The sequence below is a fragment of the Eptesicus fuscus genome, chromosome 10, assembly GCF_027574615.1.
Source record: "Eptesicus fuscus isolate TK198812 chromosome 10, DD_ASM_mEF_20220401, whole genome shotgun sequence".
NCBI classification, from domain to species: Eukaryota; Metazoa; Chordata; class Mammalia; order Chiroptera; family Vespertilionidae; genus Eptesicus; species Eptesicus fuscus.
This window is the reverse complement of record NC_072482.1, coordinates 62,222,103-62,238,976: the sequence shown is the minus strand read 5'-3', so window position 1 is coordinate 62,238,976 and position 16,874 is coordinate 62,222,103. Positions and strand designations below refer to the sequence as shown.

Here is a 16,874-nt window from a genome sequence, read left to right as displayed (position 1 = left end):
AAAGCCATCCATTCTCATTTAATCTTTTCAATCCCATTCCCTGGAGGCAACAACCACTTAACAGTAGGGCATGCATTCTTCCAGAAATTTCTGTCACTTTTGGTCATTTGACAAACATATAGGGACTGGAGGCCCAGTACATGAAATCATGCACTCAGGGCGGGGGGTTGTCCTTCAGTTGGTCCTGCACCCTCTCACAGTCCAGGAGCCCTGCGATTGATCACCCCAAAGAGGTAGGCCCTGTCGCCGACCAGGTAGCCTGGGCTCCCTCTTTGGGGCAATTGTGGAGCCCCCCGAATGATCAATCACCCCACTGGCCGGTGGCCTGGGCCTCCCTCTGCAGGGTAATCATGGGGCGATGGCCAGACCCCCGACCAATCACATCGCACCCGCCTTGGCTGGCCTGGCACCAGTGCGTGTCATAGCATGGTCATCTGGAAGGTCATCCAGATGGTTGTTCTGGTGTTCAGTCATTTGGTCAATTTGCATATTACCCTTTTATTATTATAGAGTAGAGGCCTGATAATGAAAATTTATGCACTGGAGGGGGGTCCCTTAGCCCGGCCCGCCCCCTCTCACAGTCCGGGAGCCCTCAGGGACAGGAGGTGGCCCGGCAATCAGGGGAAGGTGATGCCCCATCACACCTCTGCTGCTGCCACTGCTGGCAGTGCAAGCCTCGGCCGGCCCTGGTTACCTGAGCCTCAGGCGGCCCTGGGAGGCTGGGCAGCCACCATCCGATGCTTGCCTGCGCCTTGGGCTGGTCCTGGGCAGCTGATGGGCTGAGGGGACTGGGGGACTCTGGAGGCAGGCATGCGGCCCCAGCAGGGCTGAGAGGACTGGGCGCCGCCATCTTGTGGCTGTGGGTGCAACATCTTTAAGGGCATGGCAGTCAATTAGCATATTCTCTCCCTATTGGCTGTGGGTGCCACCATCTTTTCGACAGCATGAGGGTCAATTAGCACTATTCCCTCTTTATTAGATAGGATTGCCTACTATGCTCTGGACAGTGTACTAGCTAGGAGCTGGGACCAGTGGTGAACAAACAAATCTAGATATTTATGAATGTGTTTATCTGTCATATATATTGGCAAAAATGAGATCATGTTTTTATTAAATAATATCTACTTTTCCATGTTAGTTTGTAGAAAGAAATATATATGTAAATAAATATTTATGGTTTTTAACAGCTGTGTAGTATGTCATTGTAAGTCTATATCAAAATGTAGACAACCTGCATATGCTGTTTTAAAACCAAGCAGCATCCCTCTGCTTGAGGAATAGAGAGCAGCCCCCTCACATGCCCTGAGCAGAACCTGGCCGTCTGGCTGGGGAGGCTCTGGGGCCTGTGCCCTGCACAAGGATGGAGAGACTGCGGCCCACAGGAGGCAGGCCGAGCACCAGGAGCAGCGTGCCTGCCGAGGACCCAGATGTGGGGCCCAGCTGGCCAGTGCCATAACTGAGCTCACACCCAATCCCTCTGATTCTGAGACTCCAGCTCCGCAGTTTTCACCACACACCGCTGCCCTGGTCATCTTGTCTCCAGCATCAACTTCGGCAATAAATTCTGTAGGCTATTGGTTAAATAGGAGAAGGAAAAAATAAAGTTGAGGTCATGAAAAATGCACACACACGTGTGTGTGTGGTGGAGAGTTATTTATGGATTGATTTTAGAGAGAGAGGAAAGGAGTGAGAGAGAAATCAATTTGTTGTTCCACTTATTTATGCATTCATTGGTTAATTCTTGTAAGTGTCCTGAGCCAGTATAGAACCTGTAACTTTTGCGAATCGGGACAACACTCTAACCAACTGAGCTACCCAGGCAGGGCTGTGTTTTCTTAAAAGTAGTCATTTTTTTCTCCTGGGCCAGGTGGTTCAGTTGGTTGGAGGGTCATCCTGTACACCACAAGGTTTGGGGTTCGATTCCCAGTTAGGGCATAAACCTACGTTGCAGTTTTGATTCCCCCATCGGAGTGTGTACAGGAGGCAACTGAATAATGTTTTTCTCTCACATTGATGTTTCTCTCTCTCTCTTTTCCTCTCTCTCTAAAATCAGTGAAAACGTGTCCTCTGAGCATAAAAAAAAAAAAAGTAGTCATTTTTTCATGCCTGTCACTGGGGCAGAGTGGGTGTGATTGGGGTGTGTGTGTGTGTGTGTGTGTGTGTATGTGTACATGTGTATATGGGTATATGCACATGCCCGAGCTTGCAGGGATTGGGGTAAGCAATGATGATGTTGCAAGCAGTTAGAAATGTCAAGAAGCCCTTGCCTTATACTCCTCCCCTATGTCCCCAGTCTCCTCTCTGGAGTGGCTAATGGATAACCCACCTTCACCCCAAGTTCAGCCCCCTCCCCAGGCACCTCTCAGGCTGGGGTGCTGCCAGAGGCCCGGGCTGCCGGACATCCGCGGCAGATCCTTAGCTGGGTGGTGGCGGCAACCTTGCAGCCTAATTGGTCGGTGGCCTTTTCTGGTGAATGAAGGAGGTTTCTGTTTTAAGAAATAAAGTGACTCCTCGGCTGTTGATTCACTGCCCACAGGGAGATCTGCGAGCGGAGGCTTCCTAGCCCCGGTAGAAATTTGCATACACGTCCACTTCCTGCTTCGGAGCCGGTTCCGCCGCTTACCTGGGCCGGGAGGGCGGCGGCGGCGGCGGCGGGAGCACCCAGGTGCGGGACCCGGGGAGGAGAGCGCGACCACCTGCGGCCGGTCTGCCCGCCGCGGTCCCCAGGTGAGTGTTCAGACAGGTCGCCTGCCGGGCCTGGCTCCTTCCCGCGGGCCCCTTCCCGAACGCCCGCGACCTCCTGTCCCGCAGCGGGCCGCCTTCCTTCCTTCCCCCGCCCCCCGCTCCCCGCCGTCCACTGGTTCTTGGAGAAGATGACAGCGGCGTCTCCGCCGGGAAAGGGGGACGGGTTAGCGTTCCGGGCGGCCCGGGGACATGGGGCCTGGGGGTGGAGGCACTCACACCGGCAGTTCGAAGCTGCCCGCGCACCATTTGTGGGAGCACTTCGCGTCCCCACAAGTTTCGATGCGGAATGCAAGCCCCCCTCCTCCGGGGAGAGCCGGGCTGGCGGAGACTCCGTCGTTGGCTTCCAGCCCCGGGAGGCGTCGGTGGCCGAGGTGGGAGGGGAACGCCCAAGGGCTCTGGATCCCTGGGTCACGCAGGGGAGACAGGAGCGCTCCATTCTGGGGCCTGAGATGCAGCTCAGCCCCGTGCTGGCCCTGGGCCGCCCCCCAGCCCCTCTCCCCCGCCCTCCTCCCCTCCAACAACCCAGACATCTGCTGGCCCTGGACCGAGCCTTCAGGGAAAAACAGCAGGAAATGCTATTGCTTTATCTTAGAAGGTAACCAAGCTCCTTGTGTCTTGTAAGTGTAAGACGGTCTCGTAGAATAAGGGGTTATTTTTAAATGAGCAGGAAAGAAAAAAAAGAAAGCAAATAATGAATAATAACCAAAAGAGGACAAAAAAAAAAAAAAAACTTGGTTCCAAGTTCTCCTCCGCTTCTTGCTGGCGCTGAGTCTTGGGCAATTCACTTTGGTCTCCCTAGGCCTGGATTTCTTCATCAATAAAATGTGTGGGGCTGAGGGGTGGTGGTGGTGAACTAACATGATTTTGTCTAAATTCCTTTCTAATAAAATAAAACTAGGGTAATGGGGATCCCACAGGGGAGGAGCCGTGATGGGTGGTCTTAGAAGCCTTGTTTACAGCTTCTTCAAATATATTAATTTTTACCTCCTGCTGCTAGATGGTTCGTCCCTGGAGGGAAAGGATGTTCCTTAATCCTTTCCGACCCCCTGGCCCCCGTGATACTATCAAACAGCTCCTGGGTGCTCAGGATCCTTCCACACAAGCTGCTTTTATTTCTGTGTCGTTCATCTGCTCTCAAGGCAGAAGGCAAACCCGTGGTCTGGTCTGGGTGTAAGGCTTTGAGAAAGCCGGGCAGCCACAGGGCTCTGCGGGAGGGCTGCCTGGAATCGAGGCAGTAATACTGGCTCTAGCTCCATAGAAGAAAGCAGGGGATTTCTGGAATTAGTTATATCCCATTCGGGTTACGCAGGAAGAGCTGTCCTGTGCACCAGCCCAGAGTCGAGGCAGGCCAGAGAGCTGGCCGAGGGGCCTGGCTCCCCAGGCTGCGTTGCTGGGAACCACTCCCGGCCAGGCCAGTCACTGTGTGGGGGGCCCCTCCTGGGAGCAGAAAGGAAGCTACAAGCACATCCTGATGCCATGTAAGGGTGATGACTATGACAGGACCCACAGAATCCTTACCCTTTTCCAAACCACTCCTTTTTGTTGTCGTTACTGTTTCTTTTGGGCAGTGACTCTGTCAGACCAGTTCTGACAGGCCGTGGCTGACTGGGATGGCTGACTCAGGGCTTCTGGTATTGCTCAACCGTTTCTGTGGAATATCCAGGCCCCGGTATAGTCCTCGTCATGCTTTTAAATGGCTCTCCCTATCCCCCTGGGATGAGAGGTCAGGAATTGCCAGATGTTCCCCTTGTGACCAGTGACCGATTTTATTTTCAAGTAATGATGCTCCATTATCCGAAATCAGGCTAACTGTTGTTCGGCCGCCAGGCTCGTTTTGATCCAGGGAGACCACCCACAGTTATTCCTAATCCGGCGTTGCAGCTCCAAGGCAGGCAGCGGGGAGCCTGAGGAGCTGGACCGTGCGTGGCTGCTGTGCTCATTGCGTGGGGCGGGCTGACCAGACGTGAAGTCTGGGCAGTGAACCAACTTGTCCAGGAAAAGGCTCTTAACTCAGGGACACTCACTTCTGGAGGGTGCAAAGCCTGCTTCTCTCAGGATTAAGGAGTTGGTGACTTTAAAATGCCCTGAAAGTGAAAGGGTCCCTGGCCAAGGTGGCTCCGTTGGTTGGAGCTTCGTCCTGTGCACCAAAAGGTGGTGGCGGTTCCGGTCAAGGCACATACCTGGGTGTGTGCGGCAGGCAGCCAATGATGTTTCTCTCTCTCTCTTAAATCAACTTTAAAATAAATAAAAATGAGAAATTAAATTCATTGAAAATAAAAGGAAGAGGAGAAGGCAGTCCTGTTGGCAGGCTTTCTTTAACAGGCACTCGGAAAGGTAGAGTAGGTGGGTAGTTTGTCTGAATGAAAGCTAGGTGTTTTTGCACATCATAGAATCGAAGATCTCAGAAATATCTTGAATTCAAATCATTTTTCTGCTGCGGGCAATTTTAGATTGGTCTTTAAAAACATGGCATGAGTTGGAGACAACTGATGCAGCAAAGAACACCAGTGAGGCACTTGACGCTTGAAATTCCTTTCAGATCCCATGCAATGACCCCTAATGTTTGATCACATTTCCTTATCAAAACAATCCTGCAGTCTTTGGTGCAAAAGCATCTGAGGATGGGAATCGAGAAGCCCCCACCGTGGGCCTCTCTCATTTCTTCCCCGGGAATTGTCACCGAGGTATTTTTAGTTCCTGAAACCCAGGCTGTCCTTTCTCCCTCTGACATTCTTTGTGTCTCTGGCCCAGCAGGCCTCCTGCTCCGCCACATGTGCTTCTGTGTCTGAGTGCTCGGCTTGCTCTGTGCCTGTGTGTGTGTGTGTGTGTGTGTACACATGTGTGTGTGTGTGTGTGTGTGTGTGTGTGTGTGTGCACGCAGATGTGTACACAGACCTTCCAGGAGACCAGAAGTTAGAAACTGGCCAGGGGAGGTGAGTGGGCTCTATCCCCTGTGACCCTTTGAGCTGTGCCGGTTTGGCTGGGTTCCCTGATAAGGCAGCTGAAATCAAGCTATTTGGGACTGACGAGGCCCCCAGCCCTCCTGTCTCCCTCCTCCTCCCTTCCAATCCACAGACCTGGCCGGCTGGGGTCTCAGCAGCTCCTCCGTGGGTGAAGGAAACTTGGCTCTCCTCCCCTCGCGGTTTTCCTGTGCTCAGGTTTCAGGTGTTTTTCCTTCTTCCCCTCCCAGGGTCACCAGGGCTCCCTCGGTCCCTGAATTCGCTCCCCCTCTGTGATGTCTGCTCAGACTCGTCCTGGCTTACCAGCTGACCTCTAACACTTACCTGGATTCGCTTTTTCCTTTCCTTCCAACTGCCACTTCTCACACCCACAAATACATAAAAATCGCAAGTTAAATGTCTCCTACAGCCCTGGCTGGTTTGGCTCAATGGATAGAGCGCCCGCCTTTGGACTGAAGGGTCCCAGGTTCGATTCCAGCTGGGGACACATGCCTGGGTTTCCGGCTCGATCCCCAGTAGGGGGCATGCAGGAGGCAGCCAATCAATGATTCTCTCTCATCATTGATGTTTCTACCTCTCTCTCTAAAATCAATAAAATATGTATTTTTAAAAATGTCTCCTACACCAACAAAGGGTAAATTTTTACAAATGTCCTTCAAGGTTTCTCCACTTTCCTTGTTTCTCTTCTCTTCTGTTCTCCTTTCTTCCTTCTCATCCCTTCCTCTTTCTCTCCTGATTTTTCCCTTCTGCCCCTTCTTCTTCACTCTGGGTCCTGGACTGAATTAAAAATCACAGATGTGTGGGTAGAGAAGTCTTATCTGAAACAAACAAATAAACACCCCCCTGGGCTGTTTCGAGGTTGTTCTCTAAATGTTTATTACCAGGGTCCAACGTGGCGTAGACAGCCCGTGCCCATTAGCCCATCGCCTCCTTGTCTAACAGCTCAGGGGAGTTCCAGAGCGGACTTCTTCAAATCAGGCCTGGTCACGCTGCGCTGCCCTCAGCCTGACGCTGAGTCGTCCTGCGCAGGGTCTGAACAAGGGCCAGTAAATGTTTCCTGGTCTCCAGGGCTCACCACTGCTTCTAATCCTCTGGCAAACCAAGTGGAAGAACTGTTCTGTCTGGGAAATTCTGCAAGTAAACTTGGAAGTATTTATTCACTGGAATTTGTCCCTGAGCCAAACAGTTCACTCTAAACCAACTTCCACTAAGCAAGCCGATGTCATGAAAGTTTGCATGCATTTGGACAGTAAACAAAGAACATCAACGAGTTTAAATTTTTTTTAAAAAATCCATGACTTTTAGACATAAAAAAACTACTCCCTTGGGAATGAAGTAAGACCTGGAGTGTCTGTAATTAAAAGTATTTGTAACTGGATCCGAGGATCCTCCTAGCTATAAACTTATATATTTATTTTTAAAGTCCACCTGAAATATTCATGCTCTTTGACCCTATTGTTGACCCAAAGAAAGCTTTAAAAAAAATCCGAGCAGCTGGTGAACAGCCGCAAGCCTTGATTGTTTGGAGCTGGTGACGTGGTTTATTAATTACTCAGGCAGCTCACGGCTGCCCTTCCTCTGTTTCTTGCTCTGCTATTTGTCTTCTTCCGGGGACATAACACCTTCATTAAGTCCCATCCGTCCTTGCCTCAGAGGCATCCCCTGGAAGATACCCCCTCTCTGGATGCATCACCATTTATCATCACCCTTTGTTTGTGCTCTGTCAACCAGTTTTCAATTTATTTTGAATTCAGTTTATGATTAAAATTTAATGAGATCCAATCAAGTGCTTTTCTCCAATCAAGATGCCTGTGCAGTCTCATCCATACCCTCTATTGTCACGGCCTGAGGGAAAGCCACCCCAGGTTTGCAGCCCGGCGATTCGTTGTAGCACGGGTGCCTGTATCCACACCTCACCTTCAGGGTGAGTGGTGCTAAAACACGTCCATTTCAGAAGCGCCCCTGCCCCCTTCCTCCCCGCCAAATAGCTGCATAAAGTGATGCTTCCAAATGAGAACATGGTTAAGTGCACAGGCTCTGGTGCTGAACTGCTTGCATTTGAATCCTGTCTCTGCTACTTGCTGGCCATGTGACCTTAGGAAAGTTACTTAACCTCCTTGGGCCTCAGTTTCCCCATCTGTAAAATGGGGCTGACAATAGCGCCTACCAAATAGGGTGGCTGTGAGGGTGAAATAAGTCAATACGTGTAAAACACTTGCAACAGTATTTGGTGCATAGTAAATATCCAATGAATAGAAGCAATTATGACTAACAAAGCGTAAGGTTTCTTAAGTATATCCATTACGCTAGGTGTGTATTTTGATTTAATAGCCTAGTCTATATCAGAGTTTGGTAAACTACAACCCTCAGGCCAAAAGTGGCCCATGGTCCTTTATGTACTAACTAAAGTCTTACTAAAAATTGTTTTCATATTTTCAGAGGGCTGTTTAAAAACAAACAAACCCTCAAAGGCAGAGTATGAGACATATACGGTCCACAAAGCATGAACTGTTCACTATCTGGACCCTAAGAGAAAAGCCCCAATGTATATGACTTTGATGAGAAGAGTTAGGAGATGTATAGGCTGGATTCAGCTTTGACTAGGAAAGCTGCTTAATGGGTTCCTGTCTGTGGCATAGGATGGTAAAGTGATACCAAGTACACCACCCATAATCCAACTTGTTTTAAGGACCAGGGGAGATATGTATCAGATGTGCCCGAAATATGTATTAGTTAAAAAAGATACATCTCCAGACATCATGTTTATATGCTACTAGTAGCCCATCGCATGATATCACGCGCAGTAGGCCTGCCGCTTCCGCGGGAGCCGGCGGGAACCGCAGCACGCCGCCAGGAGCTGTGCTGCTTCCACGGGAGGTGGGCCCGCCGTCTCCTCTCTGGGCCTGTGCTCAGCCATGGAGGCTGCGGGCCAGCCCCCCTATCCCCCAGAGGCCTCAGTTGCTCCGCGCCCACTGCCCAGTGTCCCTCCCCGTGGCCGGGGTGGAACAGTTGCCTCGTCGCCGTGGCGACAAAGCAAGCATTCCGCCAGGCATTCCGCCAGGCCGCTCACACTGCCCACTCTCAGTGGCCGCCCCCCCAGGACTGGGGGATGCCAGCGGAGCTGAGGAGACGGGATGCCGCCATCTTGTGGCTATGGGCGCCGCCATATTTGTGATGGAGTGACGGTTAATTTGCATATTAGCTTTTTTTTTTTTTTTTTAAGATAGGATTGCCAGTGCATGTCATATGTACCGGCCAGTCAGTCAGTCGGGCAGTTGGACAGTCGGACTGAAGGTCACTTAGCCTTTTATATATATAGATTGTTAGCATCCAGGTGTAAAACCAGTGAACATAGTGTAGAAAGAGTTTCCAGACCAAAATAATAATTTTGCTGGCCATGTGACCTTAGGAAAGTTACTAAACCTCCCCGTGCCTCAGTTTCCCCATCTGTAAAATGTGGCTGGCAATAGTACCTATCAAATAGGGTGGCTGTGAAAGTGTTGTAAAAATAATAACAAAATAACTTTTTATTTTTTGAGAGCTTGATATGGTCCAGGCCCTGCAGTCAGCACTTCATTTACATCTTCTTCTAACCTCACAAACGCCTAGGGAGCAGGTGTTGCTAGTTTCCCCATTTGACAGAGGAGAAAAATGAGGCCCAGAGAAGTTAAGTAATTTTCTCAAGTTCACACGTTTAACCATGCAGCTGGCAGAGAAATAGTTTAAACCTAGGGGGGTTGACTCTGGGGCCTGTGCGCTGAAATACACATATTTCCCCACATTCTAGAACCATGTGTTGACTCAGGGCAAGCCCATCTGGAAGACAGCAGGCACGGCTAACTGTGAATGTGCACGGCTTGTTTCCCACACGGGCCAAGCGGGACTGGTGGGCATGCAGAAAGGGGGTGGGGAGGATGCGAGGAAAGAAGCTTTTCGATGAACTGTGAGATCAGAAAGGTCGTGTTGTGAAGACTAAGAGGCTCCGTTTCAAAAATGAATATAATTTAAGTCAGGGTGTCCTGAAGGAGAAAACGGGTGCTGGGAACAGTTGGAGGCAGCTCAGGGGCTTTGAGAGAATGGGAGAGGGAGGGAGGGAGGAAGGGAGGGAATGGAAAATTCTATGACGGGGACACCAGGGAGCATTGTCACATGGGATGTTAAATCGGCTGCCATCTGGGGTAAGATCTTATCTGCAAATCCAGGGCAGAGTAGAGGAGCTAAGAGGAAGGTCCCAGGCCCGAGGCCGAAAGGAAGCCACAGAGAGATACCTGGGCAGAGAAAACGGGCAGAGGGATTTGCAGAAAGGTGGGGTCAGAATCCAAGAGCTAGAACCACAGCTCACAGCCCAAAGAGCAGTGGGTTCCAGAGAAGGAAGATAGTGTCTCTCGTGTCAGCTCAGAGAGAGTCAGAACCAGGCTGGCCACACACTGTTTCAGCCTAGTTGTGTGTACTTGGGACTGGCCTGCGTTCCTAGCTTGTGCCCACCCCATTCCCACCCGGGACATGCTCTCCCTCTCCTGGGTGGTCTCAGCAGGGCCTCATTCCCACCCGTTCTAATCTTTGTGAACATCAGAATCACTAGTAGAGCTTCTTTTTTCTCTCTCTCTTTTTTAATCCTTTAAGTAGATGCATAGACACTTGGTACAAAATTTAAAAGGTATAAAATGCTCTGAAAAGCAAGACCCCCTCAGGCCCCTGTTCCCAGTCATCCAGGTCCTGTTCAGAGGCGACCGCTGTGCGGGTTTCTGACGGGGTGGTGTGTGCACATACAGCTCAGAGGGTACAAAGGGGAGCATCCTCTGCCTCCAGCTCTTCGCTTTTTTAACTTCACAGTAAATCTTGGAGACAGTTCCACACCAGTTCACACAGCACTTTCTCAGTCTTTTTGAAAAGACACAGTGTTCATTGTACAGCTGGACCACAGTTTAAAACATCAGACCCTTTTTGGGCATGTGGCTTGTTTCTACTCTTTGCTGCTCTGCACACTGCTGCATCGCCTATCCTCACGGCCGCTTCATTTCACAGGACTTCATTTCACATATCACCGGAGAGGAAATTCTTAGAAGCGAAATGACTAGGTCAAAGGGCAGCTGGTTACTGCCAAATTGTACAGGTTACACTCCCCTTGGCAAAGTATGAAAGAACCTTCTTCCCAGTGGGACTCAAACAAAAATACACAGGAGCCCCGGCCCCATCTCAGCATCTGGGGGTGTGGCCGGGGCCCCTGTGCTGTGCTCAGAAAGAGGATCTGAACTGGAAGCCCCCTCGGGCTCCCGCCCACCTCCAGTCTCTCCCTTCCCGCAGGGATTTGCCGCGGTGAGGCAAGCGTGTCTCCAGCCCCGACAGGCTCAGCGTCTCCCAGGCTTCGGAGCTCGGCATTCGTGTCGGGGTGATACCAGCATGGGGGCTCATGGGGTCCTGGCTGGCAGGTCTCCTGTCCCCCTCAGGGTCAGAGCCTTCTTCTAGGTCCTAGCTAGAAGACAGGGGCTTCCCTGTAATCCAAGTGTCACCCTTGTTAGCTGGGGACTGGAGCACAGGCCTTGCACGGTTACCACCATGTGGGCATCATATGGAGAAGTCCTGGAATGAAACAGGGGGAAAATGGAAATGGTTAGAAGTGGTGATGTACTGAGGGACTTTTTTTTTTACTATGTAGTCTTTTTACAATATTGACATTAAAGACCAACAAATAAAACTGCCAAGAGCTGGAACCACAACACAACCCGTTACTCCGCCAGGGTCCTCTGATGTGGCATTTTTGTGTAATTGTTCTCTGTGACACCCTCAGGAGGGTCCAGGGCTGCGAGGCACCCACCTGGTAGGTGCAGGCCTGCCCCACCCTCTGCTGTTCTGGGCGAAGCTCTGAGGGAGACATGACCAAACCAGCTGGCTTGCGGTCACATATTCCTGCCACACTGGGTGGTGGAGTCACCTTTATTCCGTAAGAGCTATTGTGATCAGCTCTGCCCGTGGGTGGGACCTCTTAGGCATGGCCCAGGCCCACCTTGGGGCCTGACACTGAGTGGGCACTTAATAAAATAGTAGAGAGAAAGAAAGCGAGGAAGCGGGAAGGGTACCCACGTGGCATAATTTAACAAGCCCTGAGGACTTGGTCCACCCAATACCCACTGCTGCCTCTATGGAGCCTGACATTCTCACTGTTCCTGATGCTGCCAGCTACATGGGTCTGTCACCTCTTCAAAACGGGCATCAATCATTGACTCACTCAACAAATATTTATTGAGCACCTACTGTGTGCCAGGTGCAGTTCTAGGTACTGAGAATATAGCCGTGAATAGAGCAGTCAAAAATCACACTTTTAAAGTGTGAACTTTAAATTTGGGGGGGGTGGTGACAAACAAAGAATGTATTAGACACTTGTATTTATAATACACACCTTGTAGTATATATGATGAGGATAACTGCTAGAGAGGACAGTACAGCAGGGAGGAGAGTGAAAGGGGCGTGTGGAAAATTTAGAGAGTACAACCAGGGAGGCCTCACGAAGAGTGACAGCGAGGAAAGGCCTGAAGGGGAGAGAAAGAAGGCCATGCAGATAGGTGGGGGAAGAGTGTTCTGAGAAGCAGGAACAAGCACAAAGGCCCTGGGGTAGGGCCTTTGGTTTCCTGTTATTCGTTTTGTCTCTTGGTCTGGATCACAAGCAACTTGAAGGTAGGGAAATGTTTTATACGTCTCTAGAAATAATTTTGAGTCTCTTTTGCTCCATACCCATTTGTACTCTTGAATAGGCATTACCTATTGTAAAAAAAAAATAAAAAATTAATTAAGTGTATGCCTAAGGAGGACACCCAGCATAGAGTTGGACACATAACAGGTTTCACTAATTATTTGCTGTTTGGGTATTAGATAGGGATATGTTTAAAACATCAGGGTCCTTTTTTTTTTTTTTAAGGATTGTTAATCCCATAGTTTTACTGGGCGGCTGCTCATTACCATGCCAGGTGATTACCCCCCCCCCCCCCCTCTGAGGGCCCCTTTGTTTATTTCAGATCAGTTTTAACTGTAGAATCCCCACGGTAAGCTGGGCCTCAGATTTCCAGTTCTGTGAGATGTCGGCACTCGACACCTTTTTTTATTGGCTCCCTCCAACTCCCCAGCAGCTCCTCAGCTAGAAGAGCAGAATTTGCAGCTTTTGTTGTTGTTTAGGGAAGCACTTCTAAGGTTTTCACACTTGAAAACCCAGGGAGGTCATCCACAGTGGTACCTGAAGTGTGGGTGATGAGAGAGAACCGAGTAGCAAGAAAGGGCTGCCAGAATCCTGTCCTCTTGCTGGTTGGCTCGCTCGATGCCTCTGTGCCCTCCCATCCGGCTGTGCGCCCACAGGTGCCAGCAGGAGGCTACACAGCACTCAGCCAGCCCTGCAGAAAATGCTCGTGTTTCCTGACCCGCCGAAGAGCACGTTGGATGGCACCTCCAGTTTCATAGCTGTAGGAAAATTGTGAGAAAGAAAGGAAAACCAGCTGCAATGTGTGTGCTTTGGGTGGGTTCCTAATCAATGTGGGCGATGAGGTCTCTTTTCTGCAGAGCCCAGGGGGCAGGGACTCACACAGCCTAGGGAGCAGCCTGGAAAGGGGACAGTAGGAACGTGGAAACCGAGGCAGGAGGGAGGGCCGGCCCGGAATGAGAGGCGGGCGTTTTCGGCTGTGCCGGGAAACAGGTCAGAGGTGGTTGGCAGCAGATGGGTACGTTACCGAGTGCGGGTACGGAGAAGTGCTAGCGTGCATCTGGCCCTCCGTGGAGAAGCCGGCGGAGGCGGCTTCCTACAGGCAGGGAAGACCCCTGTGGGAGGAAGGTGCTGGGCCACCTCTGTCCGAGGGGGAGCATTTTAAAGCGCGTGCTGTCCTGTTGCCGTGGGGTTGGATACAGGGCTCCGGAGAAGGCAGATTCGTATTTTTCAAAATCTGTCTTAGAACAATAGTTGGTGTACATCGTGGCTTTAGGCACGGGGAGCCCTCGGTAAATGTTTGCAGTTGAAATGGTACACGGATTCAAAACAGGAATTCCAAAGCCCACCCTGCCGGCACCGCCCCTTTCCCTGCATGGTGTTCGAAGTCCCCCCTGTGCAAGGCCTGCATCGAGCGAACCGCTGAGATTTGTTGTTTTTCTCTCTCCTTCCCTCCCACGACACCTGCTCCGGAGCCACCTACAGACCTCCTGTCACTGCCCCGCTGCCTCCCTTCCCCTGCAGCCTAGGCACAGGGGGGCCGCATCGCAGCCGGTAAGGGGGGGCTAATTGTCTTTCTCCTTCCGTTATGCTGATGAAGAGCTGTTTCTCCAGGGAAAACCTGTGTCCCCTGGGCTGTGGGCTGCATGGCCCGTGGACTGAAGGCTCGTTTAGCCAACTCTGGCCTGCCCGGCACAGCCCGGGTGGTCCGCTGGCTTCCAGGCAGGCACAGGGCCCGAGGAAAGTAAATCCGCTAAACAGCCGAAGTGGAAAATGTCACTATGACCTTTCCGTCAGTGCTTTTAAACACAGGCTTTCAAAAAAATTATTATTATTTTTTATTGTTAGGCAATAAAAACTCTCCCTCTCACATCCCTTCTCAACTTAGTTCCATCCTCAAAGACCACAGGGTAGCAGTGCCCCGAGTTCCCTCCACACGTTTCAAACACCCGCAAGCGCACACGAAGCGGCCGCACCAGGATTCAGCTCTCCTTCCTCGATCCTTGGCCTTTGACGTTCATCTGTGTCTTCCCCTTGCGCTGTCTGCCACATGACGGTCCAGTCACATGCGTTGAATCGCCTTCCAGATAAAAATATCTTAATAAGTACGAGTGCCTTTGCCTGCAGGGTCAGTAAACAACTCTGTGTGACTGGGGCTCTGCCAGCAGTTGGTGTCACACTCCTGTTAATCTAAACCATCCCCTCAGCGAGGTCCCTTCAGGCCGTGAAGTAGGCACTCCAAAAAGGGATCCGTCTCCTTAGGCTGCGGCATGTTCTCTCTCGTTTCAGAAACTACCATGAGCCGAAGCATTCCTGTGGAGGTTGATGAATCAGAACCATACCCAAGTCCGCTACTGAACCCCATCCCAGAATATTCCCTGCAAGAGGCATCAGACCCCTTTGCTCCAAACGTAAGGAACATGGCACCCAACGGCTCGTCTGCGCCCCAAACCCCTCACCATTCCTCGGAAGACTTTTCTCAGGCTCCCCCTCGCCTGCATCTTGTAAACCACCGGCGACCTGTGTCCCGGCAGATCACCTGCCTGCGCACCAAAGTCCTGGAGGAGAGTGAAGACAGCTTCTGGAGGAGACATCCGGACCCGGGCAAAGATCTGCCCTCGGACTCCTCTGCGGCCGGCGAGCCTCAGCCCGAGGCTGTGGTTGGTGCCTTCTCCCCAGAGCACCCGTTTTCATTTAGGGAAAAGCGTCATCAGTGGCTGGGGTCTGCGCTCTCAGCAGCTTCTCCTGACACTGGCCATGGCTCAGGCAAATCGGACCCAAATGTACCCAATGCCTTAGCAGACTCCTCAAGCAACAGCCAGGAGATGGTGCAACGGCCCCAGCCCCACAGGCACCGAGCGGCCCCAGACCTGCCTACCATAGACACGGGGTACAATTCCCAGCCCCAGGACGTCCTGGGCATCAGGCAGCTGGAAAGGCCCCTGCCCCTCACTTCCATGTGCGACCCCCAGGACCTCCCCAGACCTCTCAGGTCCAGGGAGTATCGTCCGTTTGAACCTCAGAGGCCCCCAGCGTGTGCACAGATGCTGCCTCCCCACCTTTCCCCGCGCGCTCCGTGGAACCATCAGTACCAGCGTCCGGGAGGTCCCGTTCACCAGGTGCCATGTAAGTGAGATTTCCCTCCCCTGGACCTTCTGGGCTGGGCAACGAAGTAACGAGGGCCCCAGGTCAGTGCCTCGTGTCCACAGATCAGCAGACAGGTCAGGCAGGATGCAGGGAGGGCATTTCGCTTCCTGGAGGGCTGTCTGTGTGTGGTTGGATATGCAAGAGGCTTCGAAAGAATGCTTTATCTTAGCCCCAAACCTGTCCCACTTGGAACCGGCGTCTCTCGGTACCTTTAAGGACAGAAAAGATTCCTCTGTGTAGTTAATTTAACTGAAACCGGCCTAGAGGCAGGAGATGAACTAATGGACTTCTACAAAAGGTACTTGTTGCCCTAATTCTTGGGCATCCGGAGTCTTCCCTCTCTGCATGCTTCCTCCCTATCTTAGATTTGGCAGAGAAAGGGGCCTTTAGTGAAAAAAACCAGAAGGTGCCAGAATGTCACTGAGACTTTGGATTCATGCCATGACATGGAGATCAGATTGCTCCTGTGATGCTGCTGCTTGAATCCCCTTGGAGGCCTGAGCCATCTGCCTCTACCCTACCTTCTAGCCACACCCCAGGACGCAGCCCCTGACTTGTCTAGCTGTTTCACATCCCATTGCCTGTGCTCCTTGCTCTGTCCAGGATGTTCTTGCCCTTCTTGTGCATGTGACCCAGCTCTATTCTCCTTTTTCTTTAACAGCTTTATTCACATCTAATTTACATACCGTAAAGTTCACCTTTTTAAGTGTACAATTCAATGAATTGTAGTCTATTTACAGAGTTATACGACCATCACCATGTACATCTCTTAAGACTTCGCTCAAGTGTTCCCTCTGGAAACCTCCCTAGACCAGTCCCTCCTTCGGGCTCTCTGTTGCCTTCGTTTCTGCCTGTCAGGGCTCTAATAACCAGTCTCTCTATCTCTCTTTCCAAAATGCAAGCTTTTGCACATCAATAAAGATGTATTTTCAATCTATAATTCCCCAGCATTTAACACAGTGACTAGCATATCCTAAATTCTCAATAAGTTATTTCTGAATAAGTGAATAATATGTATCAGTGCATTAAGCATCTCTGAAAGTGATAAAATCTCAGACTGAGATGGAAGGTTCATCAAAGTCCTTGGTATTAAATCTCCACCAAGGCCACTGGAAAATAAAGATAGGGCTTTACAGATCAAGCACGGGGCTCTGAGATACGATACTTTTCTTAGCAAATAAACACTGTACAAAAGGCAATTCAAGTGATATAAGAAGAGTCTGTCCAAAGGCCTGACACCTAGCTTTAAAATAAATCATAGAAATAATTACAAATGCTGTAACCAATCCGAGTCTATGTATTATACATGTACACTTAGTAAAGGTTCCTAAAGTGAA

General features: G+C 50.9%; 1 protein-coding gene across 2 annotated transcripts in view; it reads left to right on the top strand.

Moving 5' to 3' along the window:
- Positions 1-2,534: 2,534 nt before the first annotated feature.
- The window catches only part of TRAF3IP2 (TRAF3 interacting protein 2), a 41,311-nt gene continuing 26,971 nt past the window's right edge, over positions 2,535-16,874 (top strand). Inside the window, exons 1-2 of one of the 2 annotated variants that reach the window (XM_008159196.3) lie at positions 2,535-2,727; positions 14,680-15,516. In XM_008159196.3, coding sequence (XP_008157418.2) covers positions 14,688-15,516 — 829 coding nt within the window. In that variant the 5' untranslated portion in view covers positions 2,535-2,727; positions 14,680-14,687. The remainder of the gene's footprint in view (positions 2,728-14,679; positions 15,517-16,874) is intronic. The other variant, XM_054721758.1, reaches the window with a different exon arrangement.